General features: G+C 44.7%; 1 protein-coding gene across 2 annotated transcripts in view; it reads left to right on the top strand.

Moving 5' to 3' along the window:
• DHCR24 (24-dehydrocholesterol reductase) overlaps positions 1 to 14,118 on the top strand; it is a 42,918-nt gene that overhangs the window by 13,246 nt on the left and 15,554 nt on the right. For both annotated transcript variants that reach the window (XM_006839812.1, XM_006839813.1), the window contains 3 exons: positions 3,399 to 3,504; positions 4,170 to 4,288; positions 7,691 to 7,954. In XM_006839812.1, the coding sequence (XP_006839875.1) occupies positions 3,399 to 3,504; positions 4,170 to 4,288; positions 7,691 to 7,954 (489 nt within the window). The remainder of the gene's footprint in view (positions 1 to 3,398; positions 3,505 to 4,169; positions 4,289 to 7,690; positions 7,955 to 14,118) is intronic.

Raw genomic sequence — 14,118 nt, 5'->3', positions numbered from 1 at the left:
GTCCCTGCTTCTCTTGGTAGGGTCCTGCTCCCTGCTCTTCTCCCTTGATGGTCCCAGGGACCTCCACTCCTAGACTGCAAAGTCAGTCACTCCCCTCCTTTTGCTACAAATAATTGTTGTGATACAACAATTATTCACTGTTGTATCACAAACGACCTATCAGCATCTCCTTTCATCAGTCCCTCCCAGACAGGTTGGATACTACTCAATGGAGATTCTACCTTCCTCCACGCCCTACGGATCTAGGCTCCCTCTTAAAAAGCCAGTCACTTCTTGCCTTTGTAGCGCCCCCCTACTCCATTTTGGGTAGCCTATGTCCAAGTTGCCCATCCCTGTCTACTCTGTGTATAGAGGGGGTGGGAATGATCCTCGCTGTAAGGATTTGTACCCTCCTTTGAGCTACTGCATCCATAAGTGTAGGTCAAGTTCATCAAATTGTATCAGATTACTCTTTTTTTCCTCTTCTTCTTCTAGTTGAGCTCTGATCATCCAGTCCTTGACACCAGGTCAAGTGGATATTATCTGCATATGTGGGTATTCTTGTGCATATGCCCTCTTCTTATGAGCTGGATGCTTCATTCTCCACTCTAGTCCTCTGTGGCTATGTCACTGACTCTGGGCCCAAGAGTCCCAAGGTCTTGCCACACTGTTGGCCAACCAGGTCTCCACCCGGTTCACAGGAGCCTTTTGAACGTTGTAGGGCTTAGTTCGCAGCTTCATTGTTGTTTTCCCCTCACTTCCCCTTATCGGTGACGAATGTGGTCACCAATCAGAACGTGTATTCCCACTGAGTTTTAGTCTTGGAAGGGGGTTTGCTCTGAGGGGACCCAACCACTTGACTTGATGTCTCCTGGGTGAGCAACTTGCTTGTTCTTGCAGTAATCAGTCGGTCTACCTCTATTATTTTGTATTTTTCCTGTCGGTCTTTCTTTTAAGAAGTATTCTCTGTTCTTCTAGTTGCTCCAGACTGGTGTGCTTGTCCTTTCAAGTGGAAATTTCCCACCTCAGAAGATTCTGGATGGGGTTCAGGATTCCACCTATGGTCTTATGTAATGCAGAGACTCCACAGGAAGCCTCCTTCACATTGTAACCCCATTTTAGATATTCCAATCAGTTATAGGCAGAAGACACACTTACAAGCTTTCTATGGTGATATTTCTGGCTAATCCTTTCCCTCACCCTCAAGTGTCTATTTTATAATGGTATGCCAGGGAAACCAAGATTCAAAAGACAGCCAAGCATCTTAACATTATTTTCTCCCTTTTGCCCATTCCAACCATGTCTCTCAATCTCTGTATCCCAGAGCCCTGTTGTTCCAAGGTTGTGCATACATCATTATTTACCTCTGTCCCACTTAGCCCATGCAAACCTGCCTAATTTTTTCCCCGTCTGCTTTGTTCTTCCATTCCCCTCCCTCTTCTTGTGTATTGTCCCCTTCCCTAGCACGCAAACTATCCTGTGTCTATTCCCTACCCTGTGCTCCACCTTCCCCTCGCTCCCCTTACCTCACCGCCCACATCCCAGTAACAAGCAAAGAATCCACTCTCCCTTTAGTATGGGTTCTTTTTCTTAGTCTTTTACAGTAGTGGTCCTATGCAATGTTTCTCCTTTTGTGACTGAATAATTTCACTCAACATAATGTCCTCAAGGTTCATCTATGTTATGTGGTGGCTTTTGCAGTTTCCTTGGTATTATTCAGTGTCATTGTGTATATGTACCACGGTTTGTTTATCCATTCTTCAGTTGATGGGTATTTAGGGTGTCTCCATCTTTTTGCTATTGTAAATAGTGCTGCTATGAACATTGGTGTGCATATATCTACTCATGTTATGGCTCGTATTTCTTGTGGGTAAATACAAAGTAGAGGAATTGTTGGATCATAAGGTATTTCTATTTCCAACTTTCTGAGGAAGCGCCATATTGCTTCCCAGAGAGGTTGGACCATTTTGCAATCCCACCAGCAATGTCGGAGCATCCCAGTCTCTCCATATCCTCACCAGCATTTATTGTCCTCTACTTTTTTGATCTTTGCTGTTATTGCTGGTATGAGATGATATTTCATTGTTGTTCTGATTTGCATCTCTCTAATCAGTGATCGTGAACATTTCTTCATATGCTTATTAGCTGCCTGGATTGCTTCATTTTGAAGCTCTGTTGTTAGGTACATAATTGTTAGGTTTATGTCCTTTTGATTGATCCATTTATCGTTTTGAAATAGCCATTTTTATCTCTAGTTATAATCTATGTTATGAAATCTACTTTGTCTGATATTAATCAAGCCACTCCAGCTTGCTCTCTTTTTTTGTTGTTGTATTTGATATATCTTTTCACTATTTTGCGCCTTTATATTTAAAGTGCCTATCTTGTAGGAAGCCTGTAGTTATTGGGTGTTGCTTTCTAAAATCCATCTGAGAATCTACCTTTTAATTAAAGTAATGAGATAATTTTAATGAATTTTTGCTAATAGAAGTTGATTAAATTCTATCACAAAACAATACAACAGTATTACCCACTATAGATAGACTTTAAAGAAGTGGAATAACTGAAAAGCACATACATACTTAAGCCATTAAATTCTTAAGGATTTTCATTTAGTTCCTAACTTTTCTAATTTAAACTTTACCACTGTATTTACATCTTTTGAGGTAAATAAGATGCCCATTTCCCCTAAAATAGATGCAAGTTCATTCATTTAACTTGAGTGGACTGTTTTATAGCTCAGAACATGGTTTCTGAGTGAATGTTCCATGTGTACTCACTGTTGTTGGGTGGCAGTTGTTCTTGTTACGTGTCATCAAGTCCATCCCAACTCACAGCAGCCCGAGGCAACAGGAAAACTGTCCGCAGGGATTATTGGGCTGTAATCTTTACAGGACCATTTACTTCTAATGTTACTGTTGATATGGTTTGGTGTAAGTCTGTCATCTTGCACTTTGCTTTGCCTGTTTGCCTTTTGTTAACTGTTGCTGCCTTCTTTGGGATTACTAAATGATTTTTGTGATTCTGATTTAGCTCCATTGTTGGTTGTTAGCTACAACTTTTTGCTATTTTAGCTTTAGGTTTTCTAAAGCAGCCTGATGGTGCAGTGGTTAAGTGCTCACCCAAAAGGCTGGTGGTTTGCACTCACCAGTCACTCTGTGATGAAGAGACCTGGTGATCTGCTTCTATAAAGATTCTAGATTAGGGGCGGTTCTACTTGGCCTTCTAGGGTTGCTATGAGTTGGAACCCAATAGCAGTGAGGTTTCTTAGGGTTCACTGTGATGAAAGGCAATGTGATGTTGTAGAAATCGCCCACAAAGGCTATGTAGAAAAGCTCTACAGGAAGGAGGCCCTTCCCTGCCCACATTAGTCTTGGAAACTTCCATGTGACCCTGGGTCTCTTTTTTTGTGTCCACAGATTGTCCGTGTGGAGCCCTTGGTGACCATGGGACAGGTGACTGCCCTGCTGACCTCAATTGGCTGGACGCTGCCTGTGTTGCCTGAACTCGATGACCTCACCGTAGGTGAGCACCCTATGTTACGGGGCAAGAGGAGTGCAGAGAGTGCTAGAGTCAGAGCTGAGGGCCATGCTACCCAACCCCCACCCCTTCCACCCAGCTCAGGAAGTCCCTCTGTTCCATTGATGGGAGAAGTCACCAGTTGCAGTGAACAGGTGACTACAGCCTGCCAGTCCATTCCTTGAATAGTTACCAGACAGCACTTCTTATTTCTACTAGAACCAGCATCTTCATGCCTCATACCTACTGCTCCTAATTCTACGCTGTAGAGCAGAGGAAGTCTAGTCTCTCTTCCCACCCACGGGATTTACAGTTCCAGAGCCTTTTCTTCTCCAGAGACACCAGCAGTTCCTTTAACTGTTCCTGCCACCCTACCAAGCCCCTCTTCACATGAATGCAGTTTTCTGGGTCAAGTCTGGCCAGAGCTGAAGCTGTGAACACTTTGACAGGTCTTCCCACCCACTCCTTACCTCCGGATAGGTCTCATTCTCCTGTCAAAGCTCCACCATCTCTCCTGAACTCTTCGTTAAGTTCAGGAGCTCCGTGTCATCGTCTTTGCCCTGCTTTCCTCATGCCAGGAGCTCCCCTAGCTCCAGTGAGGTGCCCTTTACTCAAGCTGTCCCCACTCTCCATGCTGCATCATGGCCTGGCTAACGTATGTGTCTCTGTAGGGGGCTTGATCATGGGCACCGGCATCGAGTCATCATCCCACAAGTATGGCTTGTTCCAGCACATCTGCACAGCCTACGAACTGGTCCTGGCCGATGGGAGCTTTGTGCGATGCACGCCGGTGAGTTCACATGGAGGACGTCCACGCCAGCTGGGCATCAGAGGTCTTGGGTGGGGAAGGGGTTCCCATAGGAATACTTCAGGGATAAGTCCAACACTTGTTCAGTCTGGGTCTGGGTCCCTAATAATAACTAGCATTTATGTAGACCCTTTAGGAATCTTGGTGGGGCACTGCAAGATAAGCACTAGACTGCTAACTGCACAGCTCAGCGGTTCACACCCACCAGCTGCTCCTTGAAAACTCTATACAGGGTTGCTATGAGTTAGAACCAACTGGACAACACCACCAAGGTGTTCAGATGGGGTCCTGGTAGTGCAGTGCTTAAGTGCTTGACTGCTGACCACAGTGTTGGCAGTTCAAAGCCACCATCAGCCGCTCCACAGGAGAAAGATGAAGCATTCTACTTTGATAAAGATGATAGCCTCAGAAACCTATGGGACAGCTCGACTCTGCCCTGTAGGGTCACTGTGAGTTGGAACCAACTTAGCAGCAACCTTGGTTATAAGGTACTCAGATAATGCAAATGTTTTATATATGAGGAGGTTTCAAAATTCCATTATCTTTTCATTCCATTTTCCCACAAACTTTTAGAAGCCCTTTCATATATACTTGTGCTTTTAGTTCTTCAGAAAACTTATGACCTAGTTAACTAGTAATGTACCTATTTTACAGATAGGAAACTGAAGCACTGAGAAATTAAAAAACTTGTCTCTACGTCACACAGCTAGTGAATGGCTGAGCTAGGAGTCAAACTCAGATAATCTGGCTTCCTGATTGATGCCCTTAGCTGTCCATATTGCTAGATGGTGTGAGATGTAACTAAAATCATTAAGAGGGACTCTTCTGGAGAAATACGATATCATTCTAACCCCAGAGTGGGACACAAACATGTAAGGCTTCAAACCCTAAAAGGAAGGAGCCCTGGCGTACTGTAGGATAAGGGCTGGACTGCAAACCACAAGGTCAGTAGCTCAAATCCACCACTTGCTCATTGGGAGAAAGATGAAACTGTCTGCTCCCGTAAAGATTTATAGCCTTGGAAATCCTAGAGGGTTGCTATGAGTCACAGTCGACTCAGTGGCAATGGGTTGGATTGTTGTTGATAAGTACCGTGGAGTTGGTTCCGACCCATAGTGACCCTGCACAGGGTTTTCGAGGCTGTGAATCTTTATGGAAGCAGAAAACCTTATCTTTCTCCCGTGGAACAGCTGGTAGTTTCGAACTGCTGACCTTGAGGTTGGTAGGTAGCCTGATTCGTAATCACCCTAAAAGTGGACTGATTTAAATCATCAAATAAACTCAGCTCCCTGCCAGCATATTTAAGGGGGCCTTGATGGCAGTCTGATCCTTCTGAAGTAGATGTTTCAGAAGCCACCAGAGTGTCATTAAAGAGAGTCCCGAGGAGAACTCCTGACTTGGAAGCTCTGGTCTTGGACAAAAGAAGCCCCTTTCAGGAGTCCTGGTGTGACAGCGCTGTGGGCTAATGCACTGGGCTACAAAGTCGGTTTGAACTGCAAGGTTGGCGGTTCAAGTTCACAAGCCTCTCCTTTACAGTGTTGCTGTGGGTCGGAACTGACTCAAAGGTAACACCAACCAACAGTTGAGGACTCACAACAGTACAGCACTTACCCTAAACCGTGGGTAGACCCTGCCTTGTAGGCTCTTGTTATCAGCCAAGAAAGGAGATTTGTTGTTGTTAAGTGCTGTGGAGTCGATTCTGACCCATAGCGACCCTGTATAGGATTTCCAAAGAGCGACTGGTGAGCGTGAACCACCGACCTTAAGGTTCAAACCAACTTTGCAGTCCAGCGCATTAGCCCACAGCGCCACACCAGGACTCAGAGAAAGGAGATAGTCATCCTTAATTAACTCCATCCTGAGGTCATTTCCTCACCTGACAAAGCCTTATTTATAGGAGGAAGGTGATGTTATATGGGAAACTCCTGGCATAAAGCCTGGCGGTTGGCTGGTTATCACTGCCGAGACCACCACAGTGTGGTTAGATGGAGGATTGTTCTGCTGTTCTGGAGGCTTCTGCTGGCCTACATGGGGCTTCCTGCTCCAGACCCCCTCACCCATGCCGTGCCACCCTGCTCGCACCAACGCCTCTCAGGTTTAACAGACAGTGGCTCTAAGTCAGAACCGACTCCATGGCACATAACCACCACCACCACACAAAACTGAAAATTTTCAAAATGCCTTATTTGATCAAAGAATCTGAATTAGAATGACCAGGTGAAAAGTCAGAACTTGGTCTCCAAGATAGATACCAAAACTAGAACATGATGACGTTAGAAATGGATGTATAGAACCAGGTGGGACAATTGTGTCACCTCTTAGACCCTCTGTTTCTTTAACTGTCAAATGGGAATGTTAATGTTTTCTTTCCCTGAGTGTCAGGGGGATTACACCAGCTGATGGACTCAGAAGGCATTGTAAATCTTAGTTTGATCAGGAAGACAGTAGATGAGTCTTGACAAAAGGGAGTAAATATGGAACAGAACTTCATATTCTTCAAGATTCTGGACTTACTGGACCTATTAAGGCCGGAGGAGTCCCCATGAGTATTGCCTGAGATGGTTTTCAAATCTTGAATTGAAACTATCCCCTGGAGTTACCTTTAAATTAAGTAACAGTTTAGTCCAAACAATAAAGAGTATTAAATATTAAATATTCAGATTTCTTTTAAAAAAAATCTTTATATGAGTCTGAAGGGTCAGCAGCTATCTTTAAAGTAGGGATGAGAAGGTAACAAGACAGGGATATGAAGTAAATATAAGTGTACTAGAACAGAAGTAAAGTGAAAGTTGGCTGACATAGGAGTGGGTTTGGCTGTGTATATTTTCACCAAAAATAATGATTTTAAAAAAATAATTAGTAACAACCCAGAAGGAAATCATTTGACCCCACTCTTTTTCCATCCTAGCCTGGACCTCTGTAGCTATTTAGGGTCTGTGGGCAGTGCTGGTCATGGCTCCTTCCTGGGTATTTTGAGGCGGTGCCTAGGTAGAGAAGGGAGGATGCGCTCAGTGAGCTCCTCTGGTATAAAGGGCAATGTTGTTGTTAATGTTGTTGTTAAGTGCCTTCGAGGTGGTTCTCACTCATAGTGACGCTTTATAGGGTTTCGGTGCCAGAAGAAATATCTTTGCAGGAGCCGAAAGCCTCACAGAAGGCAACATAAGGTCCAAATTCATGTTGAAACTGAGAGGAGTTACATCCCCATTGCACAGAAGGAAAAATTGAGGTCCAGAAAGTACAGTGTGTAAAATTGCTATGAGATAGTGATAGAACAGCAACTTAGTGTAAGCTCCCTGGATCTGAGACCCCAAGTTCTTTTTCCCACCAATGATCACATGTCAGATGTGGGCCCAGGGTTCAAGCTCTGTTTTGCCTCCTTCTCAGTCAGAAAACTCAGATCTGTTCTACGCTGTGCCCTGGTCCTGTGGGACACTCGGCTTCTTGGTGACCGCCGAGATCCGAATCATCCCTGCCAAGAAGTATGTCAAGCTGCGGTTCGAGCCAGTGCGGGGCCTGGAAAATATCTGTGACAAGTTTTCCCGCGAGTCCCAGCGGCTGGAGAACCACTTCGTGGAGGGGCTGCTCTACTCCCTTGATGAGGCTGTCATCATGACGGGCGTCATGACAGACGAAGCAGAGGCCAGCAAGGTAGGCAGGGGTCAGCTCTATGAACTGAGCTCCTGGGGAGCTGGAACCTGCACCTCCTGGAGGCTGTTCCCAGTGCCAGCCCGACTCAGACATAGGCGACAGGACCTATGGTCTGAGCTCTCCTGGGCAGTGAGAAAAGTTACCTTGCCCCTACCTCCTGCCAGGTACGTTCTCACCTCTTGAGAGGTGTACTCTTTGATCCTCACAGCACCCAGTTTATAGATGAGTAAACCAAGGCTCTAAGAGACAGTGTAACCCTTCCATATGCTGGCAAAGCCAAGGTTGGAAGAATTGATTTGGTGCTTCAGAATTCAGATTAACCTGCTTTCAACTTACAACATGTCCTTTTTTTTTTTCATTTTTCAGTCTACTTTATTCATTGTCCAGTTTCTGCACACATCTGAGTTGATTAAAAATACCATGGCTGAGGTCAAGTGCACCTTAGTCTTCAAAGTGACATCTTTACTCTTTAACACTTTAAAGAGGTCTTTTGCCCTGTAATTTTTTAAAAAAACTTTTATTGTGTATTGAGTGAGTGAAAGCTTACAGGGCAGATCACCATTATCACTATAATGATTACAATCTCTTTAGCCAACAGTAGTTAACCTCTAGTAACCTTTTTTTTTTTTTTTGACATCCACATACCACATTGTACATAATGTATTTGTTTAAATGTCCAAAGAGCACATTTTGCAAGCCAGCCTCCTGTTCGCAGGCACACTGTTTTTCTCAGTCCACTGCTGCTCTGTGTCTATGCCATCACCTCCACCACCATCTCTAATGTCGCTGCTTTTCTGATCAGGGTCCCTGTTCCTGAGATGGCAGATTAACTGCTCCCCCTTTAAGTTGCACCTCTTCTACATCTACAGTTGTGACAATCGTCGTTAGAGCTGAAAATAGTTACTCGCATTTGTATCATAAAGTCTTACGCCCTCATCACCAGACCCATCTGGACAGGAGGGAAATGATTCCATTGGCTGTCTGTCTTACTCCCCGCATCTTGACACTAAACACCCTCATGAAAGCTTGTAAGTCAGCCACTTCGTGCCTTTATAGTACCCCAATTTTGGTAGCCGAAGTCTAAGGTGCCCATCCGTATCAACCCACTGTGCTGAGGAGACATGCTTTATCCTTTATTTGGAGAATCCTTTCCTATTTGGTTGGAATTTTGAGCAGCCTCTGGGTCGGAACCAACTCGACAACACTTAACAACAACAACAACATTCATAAGCAAGGGTCCAGTTGATCAGATTGTAGCAGTGTATACTTGCTCCCTGTATCATATATCTTTTTCTTCATCTGGTCAAATTCTGGTCAGCAAGCCATCCACACTAAGTCCAGTGGGTACTATCTTCAAGGGTGGGAGTTCTCACACACCAGCCCCTTCTTCAGATCTGGTGACTGCTTCATTTTTGACCTTAACCCTCAGTGGCAAGGTCATTGTCTTTGGGCTCAGGCATTCACACATCACCCTGAACTTCAAACCCATCAGCCCATCCTTTTCTCTCTCTTATTCCAAGGTTATCGGGTGTGTATGGGATATATCAAATCTCAGCCCATATCTTCTTTGCTGCAATTCCTCTCCTTCCACTCAGAAGTTGACCAGGATGGTTGCCAGTAGGCCTGCAAGACTATTTATGTGTTTGCTCTGAGTTTCAGTCTTAGAAAAGGGTTTACTCTGATGGGTTGACTTTTCTTACCTTTATGGCTCCAGCACAAACACACCGTGTCCTTTTTACAAATACATGTTAAGTTTTTGGTGAAAGTCTATGTGTGCAAATTATGTTCCCATTTGACAGTTTCCACACAAATAGTTCAGTGATATTAGTTACATTTATCATAGTGTGTCAGTGTTCTCTTTGACTGTGTTCAGTTTTCCAATATTCTACTTTTCCCTGCTCCCTCATCTTCTCATATTTGCTTTTGAGAAATTGTTAGCCTTTTGGTCTCATACTGATGTTTTCAGGTAGGTTGTTGATTTTACAGGTGGTTGGTGTAGTTAAGTTCCGACTCATAGCAACCCTGTGTAGGGTTTCCAAGGCTTTAAATCTTTGTGAGATCAGAAAGCCTCCTCTTTATCCTGCAGAGTGGCTGGTGAGCTTAAACCACCAACCTTGTGCTTCACAATCCAGTGCTTACCCTATGGAGCCCTTGTGCTTCTCTGATCTTAAAGATGATATCCTTTGTTTGGTGTGCCACTGAAATTTTGCTGAACGGTAATCTCAGGTGACAGGCTCAGTTCTAGGTTTAAGGAGTATCTCAAGGTGATAGTCTTAGAGGTCCTTTGTTCTCTACTTTTCCCATTTGGCCTTTTTAAATAAATAAATAAGAATTCTTAAGAGTACTCCATATGTTCCTCTCATTGTATTCAGGACTGACTAATGTGGCCCCAGTCAGAGTGCATACCATGCCCTCTTTAATAGCATCCCTGCCCCCATTTTGAAAGGATTAATGCTTATTATGCTGTCCTGGGGTGGTACTGCGGGTGAATGCACTGGACTGCAAGGTTGGTTTGAACCACAAGATTGATGGTTCAAGCTCACCAGTCGCTCCTTCAGAATCCTATATAAGGTTGCTCTGAATCGGAACCGACTCAGAGGCACTTCAGAACAGCAACAATGCTTATTATGAGAGACTTGGAAAGTTTAAGCAAGTAAAAGGCAAAGACTCCACTCCGGTCGCTAATGCGTTTGGTATATTTTTTTCTTCTCTTTTTCTGTGCCTAGATTTTATTTAAAGTTTTTAAATTATAAAAACAGCATGACAATATTGAAATATATAAAGAAAAAGTTAAAGTGCATCCCTTCACCCCTCCCAACCACATTCCCAAGGTAACCACACTTCACAGTCTGGGTGTTTTTCCAGATCTATGTCTCTGTGTGTGTTAGTCAGTTTTGTTCTATAGTGTTCTAGTGTTGAGTGGAAAATACCTATTTAGCTCACTGCATACTGCTAAGCATTTGTGTTCCTTAAAATGCCTTGCTTTTACAAATGAGATTGTAATGAAGATTCTTTCTTATGTATTCTTGTCCTGTAGTACACACATTTCTCTAAGATGAGCTTACAAAAAGGAACTCCTGGTTCCAGGATTTGAGCCTGTTAGATAGCGATAGATGAGACCAAGCAGCCTTCCCTACAAGTCACCTTGGCCGCAGTGTGTAAGAGCGCCTTTTCCCTGCATTTCTGCCAGCCTCCATAACAGTGCCCCTCCCCACATCTCACCTATCTGATAGGGTTAAAAATAGTATCTCCTGGTTTCATTTTGCAGTTCTCAGTCACTTTCAAAGTCCAGCATTCCATTGCCTTGGTTTACCATTTGTTTGTCTTCTGCTGGGATTGCCTGTTCAAATGCATAGCCTGCTTTTCTGGTTTAGCGGGATAAGCATTAACCTTTGCTGCTACATTATTTTTCACTTCCCATTAGGCCAATGTCTTAGTGGGTTTTTTTACTAAGCTGCTTCCCCATAGCTAGAAATTTAAGTTGCTTCCAATTTTCCTATTATTTGAATTAATGTAGTAACAAGCATCTTTTGCCTATAGTTAGAATTGTATCTCTAAGTTTTAGTTGGTTGGTTATGTGCCACGGATTTGGTTCTGATTCTTAGCGGCCCTGTATATGGTTTTCAAGGCTGTAAATCTTTATGGAGTAGAAAGCCTCATCTTTCTCCCGTGGGACAGCTGGTAGTTTAGAACTGCTGACCTTGAGGTTAGCAGCCCAACTCATGGCCACTACACTACCTGAGCTCCTTAGTATAGAAGTAGCCAAAGGAAAGGCACCTCTTTTTATTTTTTTTAATTAATTAATTAATTTTTTAAAGCTTTTATTGTGAATTGAGAACAACATGGGAGAACATGGGTTTTGCACTCATCCTATCATATTTGGTTTAATTGCAATGATTCAATCTCTTTCATGCATCATCATTCAACAGTATTTGCATCTATTTACTCAGGGGTTATTTATTTATTTATTTATTTTATGTACTCAAAACACTCAAATTTATTATCATTTAAACAACCACAGGATACATTCTGCAAGTCTGCTTTCTGGTCGCCAGCACACAGCCTTTCTCTTTCCGTGAGTCTAGAGTCCTCAGCTGCTCTGCCTCTATCTCTGGTGTTGCTACTTCCCTGGTTAGGGTCCTACATTCTGCTCATGCTTGTCTCTCTTGATGGTCCTAGGACCCTCTGTTCCTGGGCTGTGAGATTAACTATTCCCCTGGAAAGGCAACTCTTAAGGCTCTTGATAAAAAAATGAATCCCAGAGAGGGAAAGCTGGCTCAGGGCAGGTGTCAGTTCCAGTGCCTGATTCCCAGTGTGGAGTTTGTTCCCTGCAGCTCAGCTTCCACAAACATTCATCAGGCACCCAGTCCTTGTGGAACACTATGGTGGGCACTGGCAGGGAGGGGCAAGCAGGCAGAGGAGAGAACTCTAAGGCAACGAACCAAGTTCCCAGCCCTGGCCTTCCCAGTCTCTGGCTCTACTCATCAGATAAATCTAGCAATAATGCTGGACAAGATGTTGTCCAGCTTCTCAGTGGCATCCTCTGAAGGGCTGTACAGGTAGTACAGCTCAGCTCAGGAGAGTTGCCACCCGCATTGTATTCAAGTCGGCTCTGTTTGTTGTACTAGGTGCTGTCTACAGTTATGATTGGACAGATAAGTCAGTGCCTCTTCTCCCATGTTTGAACACCCTCACCCAATTCTATGTTAACCTAGATCAAGACCAGAAGTCCCTATCCAGATGCTCCGCTGGTGCCACTGTCAGAGAAAGCAGAGTGCATGGCTCACAGACGTTTGCCAAGTGCCCTTTGAACAAGACCCTGATGCCCTATGGGAAGAGGGCTGCCAACAGAGCGTGGACCACTCCTCCTAAGCCTTACTGTTTGGAAGGCTACACAGTGCACAGGAATGTGTCTGCTATGTACCAGGCTCTGTGATAGACCCTTGGTGACTGGTCAGTGTAAGGTTCACTGCAGCCCTGCGAAGAGGCACCCCACCCCATTTTATAGGGATGCCCCAAGATGGGAAGGGCTGGCTACCCAAGTGTTGTTGCTGTTAATGGTGTGTGCCATTGTATCATTCACAGCAACCCTGGGCCTCCCCAACCCCAGGGTGTTTTCTGAGAGACGAACAAACTGGATTCTGGGTTTCTGGCACAGGTGGCCCTGATGCATCAGTGAGCAACAGGGGCATCATGTACAGGGGGCCCCAGAGTCTCGACTCCACTCTACGGGTGACCGCCTGACCTAAAGTGGGGCCAGGCTCGGCTTGCTCTTGGGTTTTACTCTCCTATGCATTAAGGCAGAGGTGGTTCATGTATGGTGTGGTGTCCTTACCCTGTCCCTGAGGCTCCACACTGTAGGCTCTAACGCTCTAATTCTCTGGTGTGTGGTGGCCCTTGGTTCCCTCCCTGCAGAGTGGCCTGTTAGAAGAGTGGGCCAACTCAAGAGGGTGACCCCAAAATAAGCTGCAGGTGCTGGCTGCCTTTGAGTGAGGGCCAAGGGCACCCTGACTCTAGCACAGTGTGGCAGTGTGGGGCAGGGAACTGATACAGTGCTTCCAGACACCATGATTGGCACTTAGTACTTTAGCTCCTTTAGTCTTTTCACACACATTGGGGCTAATTAAAGTCTCCATCTCTCCCTTACAGAGGATGAGGCCCAAGGACGTTAAGTAACCTGCCCAGGATCAACCAAGTGTGTTATAAGTGGAAAATGCCAATTGCCAACAGTGTGCCCCAGTATGGCACTGTAGGATGAGCATTGGACAGCCAACCACAAGGTCACTGGTTCAAACCCTGTACAGTGTTGTTATGAGTAAGAACCAACTCAATGGCACACAACAAACAGTATGCGTAGGGTAAGGGTCCCTGGTGGGCAACAATTAAACCCTCAGCTGCTGACTAAAAGATTGGCAGTTCGAACCCACCCAATGGCCCTGCAGGAGAAAGACCTGGTGATCTGCTCCATAAAGACAGCAGCCTAGAAAACCATGTGTGGCAGTTGCGCTAGCTATGAATCAGTGAAGTCAACAGCACCTAACAGCATGCCTAGGACATTTACATTATATAATGTGTGTGTACCGAAAATGAAACCTCAGGAATAGACAACCTTTTCAGCAGCTATCCCTAAAACGTGAGCCAATAGAGGTTTCTCACTTTCCAAG

The sequence above is a fragment of the Chrysochloris asiatica genome, unplaced genomic scaffold (assembly GCF_000296735.1).
Source record: "Chrysochloris asiatica unplaced genomic scaffold, ChrAsi1.0 scaffold00026, whole genome shotgun sequence".
In the NCBI taxonomy this organism is placed as follows: domain Eukaryota; kingdom Metazoa; phylum Chordata; class Mammalia; order Afrosoricida; family Chrysochloridae; genus Chrysochloris; species Chrysochloris asiatica.
The sequence above is the reverse complement of the archived record's forward strand: the minus strand, read 5'-3'. Positions and strand labels throughout refer to the sequence as shown.